This window comes from Schistocerca americana, chromosome X (genome assembly GCF_021461395.2).
Source record: "Schistocerca americana isolate TAMUIC-IGC-003095 chromosome X, iqSchAmer2.1, whole genome shotgun sequence".
Lineage (NCBI taxonomy): Eukaryota > Metazoa > Arthropoda > Insecta > Orthoptera > Acrididae > Schistocerca > Schistocerca americana.
Window position 1 is genome coordinate 573,343,825 of NC_060130.1, and position 19,828 is coordinate 573,363,652.

Sequence of the window (19,828 nt, forward strand, 5' to 3'; positions counted from 1 at the left end):
TCTACGCTATTTTATGTGACATTCATACTCTTATGTGGTTTATTGTTACCATGGATATGGGGTTAATATGAATACAGTTGCATGCATCTTTCGAACGTAACCCCGTTCTGTCCATATATATAGTTTGAACTTGGTGACAGGTTCTATTTTGAGAAATTTACTAAGTCCGTATAATGACATCCCATGTAATAGACATGGACAGAGATATCAGGTGTGGTCATTTCGAGGTGTAATGTGACACTGATTGCCCGGAATCCTCCATCGTTACCATCGAAAATAGACAGAACCACTATTGACATAGGTTAGTTTCACTACAGATTAGATTGGTGGTGGAATAACGTTAGGATTAGATTTTAGTTTAGAGTTACTTTTGCTGTGTGGCTCAGCACGTTCGTATTGTCTATGTAAGAGGTTGGTTTGCAGTTACAAGCGCTACGTCTCATCTGGTTTAGCCTCTGGATGGTGGGTAAGTCCTTATCGAAATAAATTTTAAAAAAAACTCACTGTGAACTGTATTAATGTTGAGATATTTGATGAAAACACGAGTCTTACTCTTGAATGCACTATGTGATGTTAGAATACAGTCTAAATCGTGGACACTACGATATTCTTAAGGAGAAGCACGAGTATTTCTGCTACAAAACCCCCAAGGAATTACTGCATTAATATATTTAGCATACGCAGTCACTTTTAATACTGATTTAAGTATCTGCCTTGTTATGGCCAACTAGGAGTTGCGTTACTTGATTCAGATATGAATCACGAGTACCAGTCGTCTGTTTCAGACTTACGCCCGCAGATCGAAAGTGACACGTGACAACTACGGTCAGCTGTATCCTTCACACCGATTGAAATTTGACGTATGTTGATATGTAGTTTCTAACTTTCTGTTCATACAGCTGCCTCCTTATAACATTTACCACATTTTCTCTAGCACAGTGCCCGAATTTTTGTGTTTAATTTTGTCAACAATTTGTTTGTATGAAGGCAGATCACTGTGGCTGACGTTTTTGCAGCAAATGGCACAGACGGGGACTGCGGGTTGGGAGTGCAGACGCGAGACGTGTGGTGCGTGGAGGCGAACGAGCGGAGGGACGACCACCACTGCTTCCCGCTGATCAAGCCCGACTCGACGCGTCCCTGCAGGCTTGGCTGCCACGTCAACTGCTCCGTCTCGCCCTGGTCAGATTGGAACCCCTGCAACACGGACTGCGAACCAGGTACACCGCTGCACGTACGACTCGTACTTGGAACACACAAACATATTCACATTCTGCGTACACCTCTTAAGGCGCGTACTCACTACGTCAGTGAAGTCCTACGCACGACAGACACCGGCTGCGGCCGAACGCTTGTCGCCAATGCACTGGAGTTCGTCTTCTCATCCTCACCAAGCGAAGTGCATGAAGCTAAGGGATTCTGTCGTGTGGAATCGCAGTTGGCCCTGATAACTCGTCGGCGTTGCTTCTGTTTTGTTGTTGTTATAAAGTAGAGTTTTAATTACAATTTCAAACGGCCCATATTATGAGGAAGGAGAGGATTTAGCAGTCGTCACATGTGCAGCATTTATTTTACTGCAGGAAGCTGATCACCAGAAAAAGAAGAAGAAACGGCGCTGCTGGTAGATCCCTCTTTTAAAAATAAGGAAGCAGGGTGGTGGGACAAAATTAATGTCTACTTTAGAGCTGAATTGGAACATGGGTTATTTCATAATTTTTTTCCGGATGAAAGCTACAGATTTTGATTTGTTATTGAACTGTGTATGTGCTAAAATTTTCGGAGTGCTTCTATAGGAGAGAGGTACCTGAAGCAAAAAGACACTCCCAGTTTTTTTTTTGTTTCTCCTTGTCGTTCGCGGCGAAAATATGTCAATAAAGTCTCCATTTTTCTTTTTCAAATAGTGCACATTTCTTTCTAACGGCTGACTTATTTCTGTCGAAGAATCCAAACTTTTCAGTTTGTTCTTATAATTCCAGTTCGTAGGGGCCCTTAAACATATCCGTTCACGATAAAACTCTATCAGCCTTAGTGCTCTCTCCATATTCCGCTACATAATCCAGATTCAAAATGGCTCTGAGTACTATGGGACTTAACATCTGTGGTCATCAGTCCCCTACAACTTAGAACTACTTAAACCTAACTAACCTAAGGACATCACACACACCCATGCCCGAGGCAGGATTCGAACCTGCGACCGTAGCGGTCTCGCGGTTGCAGACTGTAGCGCCTAGAACCGCTCGGTCACCTCGGCCGGCCATACTAAATATACACCGTCAGCGAGAGCAGGTATTGGATGCAGGGGAAACGTCGACTGTTTGAATTAAGTTTTTCAGGACAGCCACAAGTCGCTCTCAGTGTGTTTTACTGACCGGTGTCGATCTTTAAGAGTTAACTAATGTACTTCAAACTATAAATTCCAGAGTATCTGACGATGCTCTTGTTAAATTAAAGATCGAAACCGGCCAATGAAGCATACTAATTTCGACTTGTGGCTGTTCTGAAAAACTTAAGTACAGAACCTTTGTACAGACACACAAGGCCGGTTCAAGAACATTTTTCCACACAAGCGCCTTGACATCCAGCGTTCTCCCACTTCTCTCCTTTTCCCTCGTACGTTTTTCATCAGTGTCAGTTTTCGCTACTAATTGTGAAATTAACTGCGTACAAATGTTGGGCGCCCTTGCAGCCCTCTCACCTTGGCCCGCCAAGCGGCCGCTATTACTTGTGGTAAGTCCTGTATAGAAATCTTAGTTATGGAGCCTCTGGTGGCCTCTCAGCTTAGCCAACGAAACGGTTGGCCGTCTTTCGTTGGCCTTCATTGGCCTAGTGTGTACACGCCTTACCAACGTGCACAACAAGATGCTCAGATCCAGCCACGGCGACACTATAAATCTGCAGAAGATATCCTACATTCGGTCATGCAGTGTTTCGGTACCAGTTTAGATATTACTAGCGAATCTCCCCCTTCGCACAGGTATGACTAACAAGGGGCGACCACGATGTTCAAATAATGTATTTTCTTCAAACTATGCACACTTTTAGTAATCCATTACAACAACATAGTATGCAGACAGTAAGGCGTACTACTTGGGCAATTTGGAAGAAAACACAAGAGAAGTTGTACGCATCGATGATATACCGGCGGTGCGTTGCGACCCTCTCGGCACGAGGTTGCGGCGGTCATGTAGTTACCGTTCAAGTTGCACAATCGGTCAATCGCCGGATCAAGTCCCACCCGTTTTTTCTTAATTTATATTTTTTCAACATTGGTCATATTACTTCATATATATATTATTTCAAAGGTAATATAATAAATAAGCAAGTGTATTTGCATGAACTTTTATTGAATTTCCAATGCTACGAAACTGTCCACTAGTTTTTATTATTACAACAAATATTTTATATATAATAATCGCTAAGTAAACTACTAAACGCAGAAAGTTTTCCTGAAAATGCCTCTCGTGATACTCGAAATCCCTCGCACTTACCATGGGGTAAGGTAACTCCTTCGCGCCTTGACGTATCGACATGTACAAGTTTTAAGGACGACAGAACGAGGGACAGACTTGGAAAGCCGAAGTCACACGTCAATAAATATATGAATGAATAACACCATTCAGTAATACATTTAGTTACAATATGTCAGAATGTAAGCGTAATGTATTATTAATCGTCGGATCTCCTTTCGACATTACGGGCTGCAAAAAAGAATATTAATTATAGAGAAACGGAAAGCGTAAATTAAAAAGGTATCTCCAACATTTAACTAATGTAAATTTCGCGCATGCACAAGTAACTTCCAAAGTTAACATTTTAACTTGTTAATTAGTTAACATTTTGACAAATTTCTCTTTCTTCCGTCAATTTGGATGCAAACCGAGCGTGGCTCAAAATATAAATTTCAAAAAGTGAGTATTGCTTGATCCAGCGATCCACCGATGACGGACTTTTTTTTTTTTTTTTTTTTTTTTTTCCAACGAGGCATATATGACCTAGGGAAGTCAGACCACATTCAGAGTAAAGACACTTCGACTGTCAAAATTCTATCACTAAGTTGTCGAAGTATTCGTAACAATGGTCCCGAATTTTCCGCCCTTCAAAAAGTTCTCGGGCTCAAATTATCCTTGGGGACGAGAGCACCGCACGGAATGGCCGCGCGGTTTAGGGCGTCATGCCACGGACTGCGCGGCCCCTCCCGTCGGAGGCTCGAGTCCTCCCTCGGGCATGGGGGTGTGAGTTGTTCTTAGCATAAATTAGTTTAAATAGTGCGTAAGTCTAGGGACCGATGACCTCAGCAGTTTGGTTCCTTAGGAATTCACACACATTTGAACATTTTTTTGGACTTAGAGGAATTACGGATAAAATTCAAGCAGATTGTAAATCTTGGTCTGGAGAGTAATGTGCCTAGTCAGTGGATAAAGGATGGGAAATACTCGCCACGCTTTAATAACAAAATTCGGAAGATGCTGAGGAAGCAGAGGCTGTTGTAATCTCGGTTCACAAGAGAACGCATAAACGACGACAACCGAAGACATTTGACGCCGTGCCCAATTGAAGATTGCTAACGAAGGTACGAGTATGCTGGTTCTGCCTCAGTGCCAGTGATGGCCGTGTATTGGTTACAAAGAGGCCAGTTGAGAGCCAGCAACCAATCTGTTTGCGTGCTAGACACCCTGGACCTACACCTCGAGTTATGGTCTGAGATGCTGTTTCGTATAATAGCGAGAGCGGTCTCGTGGTTATTCCACGCACCCTGACTGCAAATTGGTACGTCAGTCTGGTGATTCGACCTGTTGTGCTGTCATTCATGAACAGCATTCAAGGAGGTGTTTTCCAACAGGATTCTGCTTCAGTCTGTGACGCTAATTTATAATTGCGTCCCAGTGTGTAGTAACTATAATTTATCTGCGGAAATTTGCATCTCTAAGTTTCAATTCGTTTTCGAATGATGGCAACTCATTTGCATGGAACTGTCCAAACCTCACAGAATATAGTGTTGTACATGTGCAAGGAAGGAACTTGCTTCTTGTTAAACTATTGAACTACTATGATAAAGTGAGCCGAAAATATGGTAATACGCCCATAAGAGCAACAGAAACCACTCCTTTTCTTGCGTAACACCTATACCTCATTTCCACACTTGGCAGTTAATCAAGCTATGCTGCACTTAATTTCATCCTGTAACCGCTATTTAGGTGTAACTTCCATAAATCACTTCAGGTGATTATTAGCTGGGCTTTCCTATCCTATATAGTGAGTTTTCCACATCACTAGGGTATTTGACATCAGCAGGAAGTTAAGTTCTAATCTTCCTTCTTCTGCAGTTTATCCTTACACACATCCCTTAATACAGTTTACGTGAACTTATAGGTACTTCTCTTCATCACAAAAATCAGTCTTTGATCCAAATTTAGTGGTCTTGTCATAGTAACATAAAACATAAAATATTTCGGGACATGTGAAGTTTTGTTGTGTTGCATATTGTTTCACCACAGAAAGGAATTATGGATGAACGTAAAATTTTCAAAGTTTTCCCCAACAAGCGCAGAACCAAGCCAAGATAGGTTCAAGCGCAGTGTCACCATCAGAATGAAACTAGGAAGGAAAGAAACTGTAGCAAATAGCAAAGCACACAACTGGGACATTGCCACATCACATTCGAACAGAGAGCGCAGAGTGCGACCGCAGCAGAATGACTGCAACATAACGTCATTCTGACAACACTGCAAGGTGGTGTAACAGCATGTAAATCATACGCAAGGACGTCTTTCAGCCCTCTCAGTTGGCAGAAAGTGCAAAGCTGAAGGACTGAAAGCCACAGCTGGGACGCTGCAGTACGTGTAAAGTACTGCCAATCTTAGAAAATGGGGCCAAATTCGCTCATCGCTACAGCCCGAAAACATCATCGGTACGATCTGGTCAGCATAAATACTGGGACTTCCGAAGTACACATTCTATTCGTTTGCTGGAAATCAGTCATTATTCAGCTTGCCAGTCTTGTGCGTTACAGTGAATACCAGTACAAGCTGTTCCAGGATGTGAGGTCTGGTGATTTCAGGTATGAGAAACCAGCCAGCCTCATGCAATCCACTGCCTTGGAATGCTGCTGCCTACTTTGCTGCCACTAACGCGAAGACACATCTTCGACCAGCGTCCTGCTGTGGGTGAAGCGAGGGCTACCTGCTAGCAGCCGGCTACACACACTGTCCAGGAGAGGCGGATTCGTATTGCCCCCCCCCCCCCCCCCCCCCCGGCTTTACCTGGGAGCAGCTACTGGAGTCTTGACCGTCTCTGGGTAGGAGGCCAGGGCATACATCTGCACGGCTACTGTCATCCCGTGCGGAGCTGTTAACCGCTGACCTGAACATGAAACTCCACTGTCTTGGAGACCACCTCGGTAAAGCAGCAAGTCAAACTACCGGCACCCCAGAAGGGCGAACAACGCCAGAAAACCACTGAGTTGAGATTCTGCACGTCGACGCCCCTGCTGAAGGTGCGATTTCTGAACTCCGACATGTAACATAGACGCCGCTGAGCTAGACGAGTCAGAAACTTTCGACTATACGCGCCACTCCGGCGCCTACGCTCTATGTCATAGAGAAGCTATTTGCATTGTATGACTACTGAAAATAAACGTATTTACAGCTAACATTGTATCACCGGTGCCTTCGGGAATTTCACCGGACCACACTCCCGCATTCCGATCTCGGCATCCTGCATACGTAGAGACCACAGCTTCCTGGGTCTCTAAAATATCTTGTCGTACTTCCAAACAAGCTATGAATTCAGCACTGTTGTATTAGCAATGTCTGTAAGTGCTGAAATAAAGTGAAGGCAGTCGACCAAAGGTGACAGACGAACAAGAGGATTTAAGAGGAACAGCTGCCTTTGCCATGCGTACAGAGATTTTTGAATAACATCATAAGGTGCTTGAGAGGCGGAACGTAATCGAACAAAAGTAAGCTACCGTTGGACATGCTACAATGTTATTTGGGAACCCAGCTCTTCTACGGTTCTTTGCTATCCACTTTGTTATCCCAAAACTGTCATACACAAAATAATTACATACCGTTTGGGGTTACCGAAGGAAGAACTAAGGTATAGGGAATTTCGAGCTCTCATTTCTGCAATTAGTTCGCTAAATTTTCTATGTAATTCATTTACAGGCTCCGTAAAGGATTAGCTTGATCGAGCAAGCTAACTAATTATTAATTATGTGACACTATTCTCGTTCAGATTCAGTGCAATAATAATAATAATAATAATAATAATAATAATAATCGAGAAATAGAGAACTAAAACAATATATCATAGTGGTAAAAGCAGAATTTTTACATGTATGTGACTGCTTTACAATGACCTCTAAATTGGACAGAATAAAGACACTTGAAAGACATATTACTGGAAAAACAATACAAATTACAGATGGTTGGAAAATGAGAAGATCTATCAAAATATGCAGTAAATATCAGAAGTAATGGCAAATCGAAGGTTAATCTTCTTTGGACACATGCTAAAGAAACAAATCTTCCTGTATATCTGGAAAAAGAAGTCGATAATAGTACAGATTTCAGAAATAAGAAAAGAATTGTAACGAAACAAGATCAAAGAATGAGATGTAACAGAAAGAAACTTTTTAAGAATGCAATACTAAATTTAGAAATATTTGAATGAAGAATAAATAAGAAATTCAAAATGTTCAAATGTGTGTGAAATCTTATGGGACTTAACTGCTAAGGTCATCAGTCCCTAAGCTTACGCACTACTTAACCTGAATTATCCTAAGGACAAACACACACACCCATGCCCAAGGGAGGACTCGAACCTCCGCCGGGACCAGCCGCGCAGTCCATGACTGCAGCGCCTAGACCGCTCGGCTAAAATAAGAAGTCAGTAACAATGCAGACAGAAGAACGGAATAGCAACATGAGAAACAGACGGAGTACCGGAAAAAACAATGAAAGAGGGTTTGAAGATATTACGTATTCCCAGTTGGTCAATACGAAGATTTAAAAAAAAAAAATATGATCAGAGAGTGCAATGTTCACTACGCATCGTGGCAGTGTTACCATCCTCACCCACTGAACAACCTTCCTTTTGCCGCTGAATTTAACTGACCTATCAGTTGTCCTCTTTTTATGAGAAGTATTGTTACACTGAGATTCGTTATCCAGGCCGAGCGGTCCAATAAATGTGTCAAGAATCCAAGGTAACTCAAAAATTAAATTATACCAGGTGTATTCTATATATGTTGTACAAAGAATTTTTTTATTTTTTCCACATTGAATGAGCGTCGTAATATTTCAGAAACAATGCCATATCACCATATCGAATACTCCATCACAGTGCACATCCTGTGCCTATGATCTGCACATCGCATAATGCATGCGCTTGGTCTGAGACATTTTCGCTGAGTGGAAATACAAATTATTTTTATACTAGCTAATAAATTTCCATTATCTTAGAGACGCCATAGAATTTCAGATGAGACAGCCATTTGATACTTGTTATATATCTCGAAAACTATTTTAAAAACTCATAAAATACAATTTTTGTGCTAGCCCATGAGATTTAATTAACTATTCTCGTTTTCATGTGCGTCTTACTGATTTTTGAAACCATAATCAACATTCTAATTTTGACCAGTGTTTTATACGAGGTCTGTACAGGAAGTAAGGTCCGGTTGGCTGCGAAATAGAAACTACAGTGAAAATCAAAATGTTTTGTTTTCAACACTTTGCTACACCTTCCGGCTACTTCTCTGCATAGTCGACACTTCGACTTAGACATCTGTCGTAGCGTTGTATCGACTTTCCAATACCCTCGTCATAGCGACGGTTCAATCCCGTGTCCGGCCATCCAGATTTAGGTTTTCCGTGATATCCCTAAATCGCTCCAGGCAAATGCCGGGATGGTTCCTTCGAAAGGGCACAGGCGACCTCCTTTCCTAATCCGATGAGACCGATGACCTCTCTGTCTGGTCTCCTCCCCCAAACCAACCCAACCCAACCCCGTCATAGAGGGCAGCCTCCTGTTCTTTCCGGTATTTCTCTGCACTAATATGGACTTCGTTGTTTGCGCGAAAATTTTGTCTTCATAGTCAGCGGGTCATGTGAGCAGAGATGAACATGAGAGGGAGCCAAGTTCGGGTCCTCAGTGCCCTGCAATGTGCGGCTCAGAATTCTCTCTCGTTATAGGCATCTGCACATGCTCACTGCGTGCTTAGAACTGAAAAGAGCGACGTGATACGATCGACAGCCATGTTAAAGACACTGCCCAACACATCTTTGCAAAGCTTCATCGGATTTTCACTGACGTTTCCATTTCACAACCTATCGCTCCTTACTTTCCGAAAAGCCCTCGTATATTAGTTTTCTTTCTTTTGCGTCTGCTTCTTTCTCAACAATAATTAATTTCGGATGGGCTAGGTGTAATTTCCCCAACATTCTCACTCCCAAACGCCGTGTTGACCTTAGAATTTTGTTGTGATGACTTTGTAATCTGCAGACGCATTCCATCCTTGTCGTAAATTTCACGCACATATTATAGCTTTCTTTCATGCCGTGCTATGATTTAGGAATAGTGTCAATACCGTACTAGAAATACTGCATAGATACCAACAGCAATATATGTGCGAATAGCATCTCTCATTTACACAAACGTTATACATCTCGTAGTTCACACTAACAGGTTTACCTCATTTCCAGGCTGATATTATTCATCTCAGTTTGACTTATTTGTTTGGTTTATTTTCCTATTAATAAGCCAAAGCTGTTTAATTATGACGTTTTTTAAACAGTGGGTAACTTTCCTCTACATTCACCAATGTTGACTCCCTCCATCTACACGAGGAAACCTCCACAGTTAAGTTTAATTAACGTTTCGACGTAGGATGTGCACCAGACATGGTGGAAACCGGATCGTACTTCCTGAAGTAATTTCCTTGCCATTCGGTGCAAGAGATTCATCTACTGGATAACTTCGCAAGTCCAGTAAAAATAAACTCCGGTGGACCTTGTGCATTTACCCTACCGCTCTTCTCTCATTCTCTTCGTCTCAATGAAATTTCCGCCCCCGGAGATGCTCTTGCAGGTTGGATTTAATGAACACAGTTTTCATTACGGGCTCGTATTCGACGCGAGCGCCTCACAAAACCTTCGGACCTCACCGCGCGTATCAAGCGGTCTTCATCTCATTTCGTCCGCTGTAAATTCCGGAAACCAAGGGGCACGTAAATTCTTTCGTTTAACAGTGCCGCATGACAAGGGCCTGATGTCTTCCGGCTATTACTTTCCGAATGGAAAATACTTTCTCACATTTGTCAGAACGTCAGCACGTCAACGCCATTTAATATCCGTCGCAGATTTTCATGCATTCGTATCCGTTACAATAGGATCCCTAGGTAATAAACTGCAGAAATGGATGAATTTATAAAGTTACCTAAGCAATGATAGCGAGAAATATTCGAACACTTAGATATTTTAGACCCGAAAACTTTTCGGAGGCGGATCATTACACGTATAAACAAACGCAACCAACCGGCAATGTCACACACGGTAGTCTTTATTTGTTACCAGAATTACAAAGAAATGAAAAGTAACATAAGTCACATTTTCACACATAAAAATACATGACTTACGAAAAATTTAAGGTAAAACATGTTGTCACAGACAAAAATATTTTTTAAATTATTGTCAATTTTTATTATGCAAGAAGCAATCAAGCTCTAAGGAAAACTTTCTCAGACGCTTCTAATAATTTTTCAAACATATTGGTGTTTACGTTTTGAAAGTTGTCTGTGGTCTAATTATTGGACCGTCTTCAAGGTACACTACTGTTTGGAAAAAGTGAAACACCAAGACGGAGATATGTGATCACAATAAAATTTATTCCGCTGATTAAGGGCAGGGCACTACACAAGTGATCTGCATTACAGACCAGTACATGCACTGCGACTGTGGATATGCAGTACGGAATAGCGTCATCACGTGCTGCAATCAGAGCTGCTAGTCGTCGTGGCATGGAATCAAAGAGCACCTATATATGCTGCTGGGGAATACTCTGCCACGCAGTTTGTAGGCGCGTCCACAAAGCATCAACTGTGGCTGCAACAGGACCTTAACTAACAAGTTGCCGACGGACAATATCCCAGACATGTTCTGTGGGTGACGCGTCATGCGAACAGGCTGGCCAGGGATGCAGTGGTGCCCGTCGGTCTTCGAAGAAGGCTTGCGGCTTGCACATTCCTCGCTACATGCGGCCAGGCTTGAACAGCGTGCAACGGGGGGGGGGGGGGGGGGGGGGGGGGGGGGGAGGCGAGATCGCGTGTTACAGGCAATGGTTCCTCAAACCATCATATTTGGCGTTTGTTCGCTATACCGCTCAATAATACGGTCTGCCCGATTGTGTTCACCACGGCGGCGTCAAACTCGTTGCGGCCACTACTGTAGTTGCGGGCCTCATCCGAAAACATTGCATTTTGGCACTCACCATGCCAGTATCGACGTTCACGTACCCATTGTAATCCTGGGTGTTAGTGGGTTGTGGCTAGTGGAAGCCGACGCAATGGCACGTATCTCACCAGTCCAGCCCGCAAGAGATTGCATCGAACCATCGACGCAGACATGTCCATATCCACAGCAGTGCTCCAACGTCGCACAAACACTGTAAATATGCTGTTCTGCCGGTTACGGCCAAGCGAACAAGATGGCGGTCATCTCGCACTGTAGTCGGACTGTGTCGTGCAGTACACTGTCGGAGCTGTGTACGGCCCTCTTCTCTCCACTGGTTCCACATACGCCTCACTGTTGAAGCAGCGTGCCCTGTACGAGCCGCAGTGTCACGGAACGACAGTCCCGCCTCCTGGAGACCAATCATTCTGCACCGTTCGAACGCACTCATATGCCGACTTTCCACACTGTAATGTCGGTGAGACATAGCGGAATTTGGTTACAAGTTTCCACTTCGTATGACGGCTCTGCATTAACTGAGCGTTGGGTAACACTCATCTGTTCGGTCAAACGAAAAGGGCACTTTTGGGCTACGTGCACGCCACCACTCTGCCATTTAAATCAATTCCGCTTTCTACACGTCCTCTTATTATCATGGCGTGTTACAAACAACTGCTTAGTTGCTTCTGACAAGAGAAACTCCCCATCTCACCCCCCCCCCCCCCACTAACTTAGCGGTAAGAGGGCCGAGTGGTCAGCCCGTCAAAAACTGAACACAGATCAAGGATGAAAACAGGAAGAACGTGTGCAGAACTGTGAAGAAAAAGAAAAATAGAAACAGCGAACGGTTCAAGGACAAGAAGTTCAATATAGAGCAGTCTCAAAAGAGCACGGCGTCGTTCTTAAGTGGTTACGGTGTTGGACTGCCAAGCGAGCGAGCCGTGTTCAAACATCCCTCGCGTCAAATTTTTTTCACTGTTCGCCATATTCAGATTTGTCTCTGTGTCGTTGTGTAACGTCCGTTTGCAACAGCGTGGTGTAATGTAGGGACCTATGATGACAGTTGATTCAGCGCAACAGCTCTATTAGTAGCCGAAAGGAAGTGGCTTTCGAAAGGGGAATCGCAAACGTTTGACGAAAAGGTGACAAGTCAACCGAATCCTCCACCGGAAAACACTTCTGGTGACACTACATGTGTCATATGATAGGAATCTTTTATCGACGCACCTAATTTGTACGCCTGGTGAGCTGGCGGCTACACGGGTAGCGGAGGCTGTGTGTCGTGGACTGGGCGGTTTTTTAGGTTAGAAGGCCTCGGGAAAGTACGGTGTGGGCTGCAATCTCAAAGGGTGCATGGCAAATACAGGACGTGCTTGGATCAAGGAACAGTCGGAATTGTAGTTGTAAATTGTTGTAGTTGTGCTGGGAAAGTCCCTGAGCTTCAATAGAAAGCACAGAAGCTGAAATCGTTGTAGGTACAGAAAGCTGGCTAAAGCCTGAAATAAGTTCTGCGGAAATTTTTACAAAGTCTCAGACGGTGTTCAGGAAAGATAAATTAGGTGGAATTGGTGGTGGAGTGTTTGTCTGTCAGTAGTGGTTTTTCTTGTAGTGAAGTCGAAGTAGATACTCCGTGCGAATTGGTATGGGTGGAGGTTCTACTTAACAGCCGAACTAAGTTAATAATTGGCTCCTTCTACCGACCTCCAGACTCCGATGATATAGTTGCTGAACAGTTCAGAGAAAATTTGAGTCTCGTAACAAATAAATATCCCACTCATACGGTTATAGTTGGTGGGGCCTTCAACCTTCCCTCGATATGTTGGCAAAAATACTTGTTCAAAACCGGTGGTAGGCAGAAAATATCTTCCGAGATTGTCCTAAATGCTTTCTCCGAAAATTATTTCGAGCAGTTAGTCCACGAACCCACGCGAATTGTAAATGGTTGCGAAAACACACTTGACCTCTTAGCCACAAACAATCCAGAGCTAATAGAGAGCATCATGACTGATACAGGGATTAGTGACCACAAGGTCGTTATAGCTAGGCTCAATACCGTTTCTTCCAAATCCACCAGAAACAAACGCAAAATAATTTTATTTAAAAAAGCGGATAAAGTGTCACTAGAAGCCTTCCTAAGAGACAATCTCCATTCCTTCCGAACTGACTACGCAAATGTAGACGAGATGTGGCTCAAATTCAAAGATATAGTAGCAACAGCAATTGAGAGATTCATACCTCATAAACTGGTAAGAGATGGAACTGATCCCCAATGGTACACAAAACAGGTCCGAACGCTGTTGCAGAGGCAACGGAAAAAGCATGCGAAGTTTAGAAGAACGCGAAATCCCTAAGATTGACTAAAATTTACAGACGCGCGAAATTTGGCACGGACTTCAATGCGAGATGCCTTTAGTAGTTTCCACAACGAAACATTGTCTCGAAATTTGGTAGAAAATCCGAAGAAATTCTGGTCATATGTAAAGTACACAAGCGGCAAGACGCAGTTAATACCTTCGCTGAGCAGTGCCGATGGTACTGTTACCGGCGACTGTGCCGCTAAAGCGGAGTTGTTGAACGCAGTTTTCCGAAATTCCTTCACCAGGCAAGACGAATGGAATATTCCAGAATTTGAAACACGAACAGCTGCTAGCATGAGTTTCTTAGAAGTAGATACCTTAGGGGTTGCGAAGCACCTCAAATCGCTTGATACGGGCAAGACTTCAGGTGGTCCAGATTGTATACCGATAAGGTTCCTTTCAGATTACGCTGATACAATAACTCCCTACTTAGCATTCATATACAACCGCTCGCTCACCGATAGATCTGTACCTACAGATTGGAAAATTGCGCAGGTCGCACCAGTGTTTAAGAAGGGTAGTAGGAATAATCCATCGGACTACAGACCTATATCATTGACATCGGTTTGCAGTAGGGTTTTGGAGCATATACTGTATTCAAACATTATGAATCACCTCGAAGGGTACGATCTATTGATACGTAATCAGCATGGTTTCAGAAAACATCGTTCTTGTGCAACGCAGCTAGCTCTTTATTCGCACAAAGTAATGGCCGCTGTCGACAGGGGATCTCAAGTTGATTCCGTATTTATAGATTTCCGGAAAGCTTTTGACACCGTTCCTCACAAGCGACTTCTAATCAAGCTGCGGGCCTATGGGGTATCGTCTCAGTTGTGCGACTGGATTCGTGATTTCCTGTCAGGAAGGGCACAGTTCGTAGTAATAGACGGCAAATCATCGAGTAAACCTGAAGTGATATCAGGTGTTCCCCAGGGAAGCGTCCTGGGACCTCTGCTGTTCCTGATCTATATAAATGACCTGGGTGACAATCTGAGCAGTTCTGTTAGGTTGCTCGCAGATGATGCTGTAATTTACCGTCTAGTAAGGTCATCCGAAGACCAGTATCAGTTGCAAAGCGATTTAGAAAAGATTGATGTATGGTGTGGCAGGTGGCAGTTGACGCTAAATAACGAAAAGTGTGAGATGATCCACATGAGTTCCAAAAGAAATCCGTTGGAATACGATTACTCGATAAATAGTACAATTCTCAAGGCTGTCTATTCAACTAAGTACCTGGGTGTTAAAATTACGAACAACTTCAGTTGAAAAGACCACATAGATAATATTGCGGGGAAGGCGAGCCAAAGGTTGCGTTTCATTGGCAGGACACTTAGAAGATGCAACAAGTCCACTACAGAGACAGCTTACACTATACTCGTTCGTCCTCTGTTAGAATATTGCTGCGCGGTGTGGGATCCGTGTCCGTAGCTAGTGGTCGTGCGGTAGCCTTCTCGCTTCCCGCGCCCGGGTTCCCTGGTTCGATTCCCGGCGGGGTTAGGGATTTTCTCTGCCTTGTGATGACTGGGTGTTGTGTGATGTCGTTATGTTAGTTAGTTCTAAGTTCTAGGGGACTGATGACCATAGCTGTTAAGTCCCATAGTGCTCAGAGCCATTTGAACCATTTTTTTGTGGGATCCGTACCAGGTGGGATTGACGGAGGACATCGAAAGGGTGCAAAAAAGGGCAGCTCGTTTTGTATTATCACGTAATAGGGGAGAGACTGTGGCAGATATGATACGCGAGTTGGGATGGAAGTCATTAAAGCAAAGACGTTTTTCGTCGCGGCGAGATCTATTTACGAAATTTCAGTCACCAACTTTCTCTTTCGAATGCGAAAATATTTTGTTGAGCCCAACCTACATAGGTAGGAATGATCATCAAAATAAAATAAGAGATATCAGAGCTCGAACAGAAAGGTTTAGGTGTTCGTTTTTCCCGCGCGCTGTTCAGGAGTGGAATGGTAGGGAGATAGTATGATTGTGGTTCGATGAACCCTCTGCCAAGCACTTACATTTGAATTACAGAGTAATCATGTAGATGTAGATGTAGATGTAGGTGAGTGAGATACGCCTAATCTCACAGTTTCTCTGTGCTCTGTCAAAACACATGCTGTTAACGTTTTCGAAGCTGCGTTGTTGCGTTTTGGAAGTTTTGACTCTTGATTTCCTTTGCCGTAACGTAGTTCACATCTGTTTATTTGTTGTTTTCATTTCTGTGGGACTTCTATGTGGTGCCTCACCTGCTGTCACTGTTCATCACATTTACTTGCGATGGTAACGTATTGTTACGACATGAATCATATTCTATAACCAATGTATAGTATGACAACTGCCAAGACTACAAAAAGGGAGTTTTGAACACGGCTTCTCAGTCAGAGTTTTTTTTTCAGAGGGCAGCTTTTTTTTTTTTTTTTTTTTTTTTACAGAGGGCAGCTAACCCTGTAACCGAACACGCTGCGCTACCATGCCTACTAACCACGACGCCGCAGCAATTCAAGCCTTCTCGATATTGCACTTGTTGAGTTTGGACCGTTCACTGTTTTTATTTTGCTTTTTTTCGCAGTTCAGTAAATTTTCTTCCTGTTTTCGTGCTTGATCTGTGTGCAGTTTTCGATAGATTATCCACTGGGCCATCTTACCACTAAATCTGAGAGGGGTGCGATGGGAAGTTTCTCTTTTGAGTGTTTCACTGTTTACAAACAGTAGAGTCTGTGTCACAAACGTACTGCGAGTATTTGCAGACACATATTTTTTGGCTTTGAATTTGTTGACAGGAAGAAACATTGTGATACTGCTAATGTATTGGAAATATTGGTATTTTCACGAGCTGTGGTGGCTTTCCGTTAAATACAAACTCTATAAACTAAATATTTAACGTATCAAATAAATCCAAGTGGAAAGAAGCCTTCTGTTTCAAATACACCATATGTCGTGCACAAAAAGTCAATCGATACTCCAGTGGACGGCATAACGATAGCTTTGACCTAATACACATGTGGATAAGATTTACAAATACGCAATTTGTAGCTAAGCATTCAGTTTTGTATAGACTAAAACAAATCACACAAAAATACTGTGGCCGTACATATAAGAGGCAGTTAAATCTAAAGAGACAGATGGGAAGAAAGGAAGTAAACTGTTCATTATTCCAAAAGTAATCCCCATAGTTGTTAATACATTTACCCCAGTCTCAGACAAGATGGTCAATGCCTTCATGGAAAAATGTTTGAAACTGCCTACCAAACCACGATTGTACCCAGCTGTCCACCTCTTCATTCGAATCAAATCGACGGCCAAGACGGTCTTTCTTCATAGCTCCAAAAGTATGGAAATCGCATGGGGAGAAATCAGGATTGTATGGACGATGTGAAAGGATTTCCCAAGGAAACTTCTGCAGTGGGCGGCCCCCATATTGCAGAGGTTGTTTCCTGTACGCTCCAGAAGTTGGCTGGGAGCCCCTGAGACATCCTTCATACAGTCCCGCTCTCTCCCCACACTATTTCCATAAGTTTGAAGGCATTCGTGGTCGTAAGATTTGCTTCGGACGAAGAGGTGCATCACTGGCTCCTTAGGCAACCGTAAACATTTTTCAGTGGAGGCATTGACTGTCGTGTCCCACAGTGGGATAAATTTATTAACAGTTATGGCGAATATTTTTGAAATAATAAACAGTTTACTTACGTTTTTTCATCTCCCGCGTTTTCATCTCATTTCCCCTTATTTAATGTCCAATTATCAGGTCTAACATTGTTCGGTACATGATAAGTATCGAGTCACACGATACATTTGCAAACGTATTATTGGTACTGACACATTTGCAACTTAGGAATCATCTAGCACACGCACACACACATGCTGGCGCGCTACACACGCCGTTGCGCTCTGCCGGAGGCATGGGATTTTTTAATGGAGTGGTTTAGCACTGCTTTCTTATAACTTCTGATTGATGTGTAGCTATAAAGTATGAAATGCTATGATAAGCTCTTGTTCAATGCGGTGCTGCGTTTTTAATTGTTGCAAATTAATATGGAGTTTCAGAAAGAGGAGCCGTGAAACCGGGTACTGACACACACACGCACACACACACACACACACACACACACACACACACACACACACACACCTGCTCTACTTCTGTCAGAAAGAATCAAGTTATACCGTAATACACTGCGGAGAGGTTTGGAGCATTTTGTTACGGGGCTTGAATCATTTTGTTGCGCAACACAGTGACGAGAAACGAGGTTATCAATCCTCGTCAAATAAGTTTTGCTAACGAAAATTGTTTTCACCTTCAAGATCTAAACTGGTTATCTCTCAGTCGAGAGAGAGAGTGTGTTACCGAGATTTATACACCATTCTTACATCTAATTGTTAGTTCCGTCTATCATGTGTAGCAAAATTTGACCTCAGTGGCTTCGCCATTGCCAGAATATAGTCAGCAGCCAACCTGACGTCTTCCGTTGGGTGACTTACCGATGGGTGACTTACCGATTATTTCACTCAGCTTATGTTTAATATCGGTAGATGTCCTGACGGTGGATCGTTATTTAGGCCTTTGCTTTATGTGGAAACTATGCGGCCATCTAGCTTCTTTTTCGTAAGCTTAAAACAATTCTGGAGTGGAACCGCTATCTGTGACTGCCTACCGACAAATTAGTCGTTCTATTTTACATGCCTGATTCTCTATTAATTTGAGTCTGTTCATGAATCATTGTATTTATGTCTATAAATTTCCACCCAAATGGCGAGAAGATAAAGAACAGAAACACGAAAAATGTGATACCCAACTAGTATCCCCTCTCTCTCTCTCTCTCTCTCTCTGTGTCGTGTGTGTGTGTTTGTGCGTGTGTGTGCAGTTGACAGCTTTGGTAGTACAACATCTAACGTATATTCCTCCGGACAACTCGCGTATCTTGTAACAGTTTTTAAAATTGTTTCGATTCGCTAACAAAAATTAGCTTTTTACGCTGAATAAGGTTTTCTGTGGAAATGACTGCGATTGTTGAGTCCCATGTGGCCATGTAAAGAATCCATTAAGAGCCAGTTTCCAAGCAGTTGAGCTGGTACACAGCTGACGTGTGCATATGCTCTTAGAAGTTTAGGAGGATTTCATTGTTGAAACACGTTGCATGAAATCCTAATGCTAAAGTATACTTTGTTGTAACTCGCCTGACAGATTGTTACCAATGGCAGTGGTGGGATCTAAACAAGCGGGCAGTGGCGAAGGGACTAGCAGTGATTATTTTCACGTGCGGATAGCAGTAAGTACTGTTTTTGTATACTGCGGGGCCCCAGGCAGCATATTAGAATCATTACTTGCTATGTAATTGGTATTTAATACAGAACTTAAGACTGTGTTTACTGTTCAGTTACGAAATAGGTTAGTAGCTTATACAGTATGGTCAGAGGCAGTGTGAGAAGCTCGTAAGGGCAATGCAGGTTCGGTTGTGCTGAGAAACAATTCTTCAGAAAAAAATCGATACGTCGCGTCTTTTCCGAGTTAATTAGTATTGAAACTAACCAATCGCCCCGCTGCGAGCGCCAATTCAAGCAACCCGCCAGATAAAGTTCGTGTCAGTTGTGCCTAAAGCGTAGGTGATAGCGAAAGAGACTGCTCGGTTTGGGTTCGTTCCTTATTACCGCCCCATGTCCAGTTCTTGTATTCCTCTCTTGTTCGGGTTTAGGAAACAAAACGAAGAACATATTTGGCGATAATGTATGTAGCGGGCGCTTGAATTTGAGCGCGGAACAGCCTGATTACCTAATTTCAACGCTAATTAACTCGAAAACGGCGCAATGTATCGATTTTTTTTCTTAACAACTATTTCTTACAATTAACGAAATGTTCCGGCCGATTACGCCATGGTCGAATAGATTTCACACTTAAACCCAACGTTTCGTCCCCATTTGGGGGGGGGGGACATTTTCAAGGAGGATCGTAGCTCCTTCGAGTGCCCAATTCACAGCCTGGCTCGCTACTGACTGAATCGAAATTCTGTTCAAGCGTGCTCCAATGCAGCGG

The 19,828-nt window shown here is 43.1% G+C and overlaps 1 protein-coding gene across 1 annotated transcript in view; it reads left to right on the forward strand.

Annotated features, from left to right (window-relative positions):
* Positions 1-19,828, forward strand: part of LOC124555261 (thrombospondin type-1 domain-containing protein 7A-like) — a 1,197,505-nt gene that overhangs the window by 948,509 nt on the left and 229,168 nt on the right. Inside the window, exon 15 of the mRNA XM_047129129.1 lies at positions 1,017-1,220. Coding sequence (XP_046985085.1) covers positions 1,017-1,220 — 204 coding nt within the window. The remainder of the gene's footprint in view (positions 1-1,016; positions 1,221-19,828) is intronic.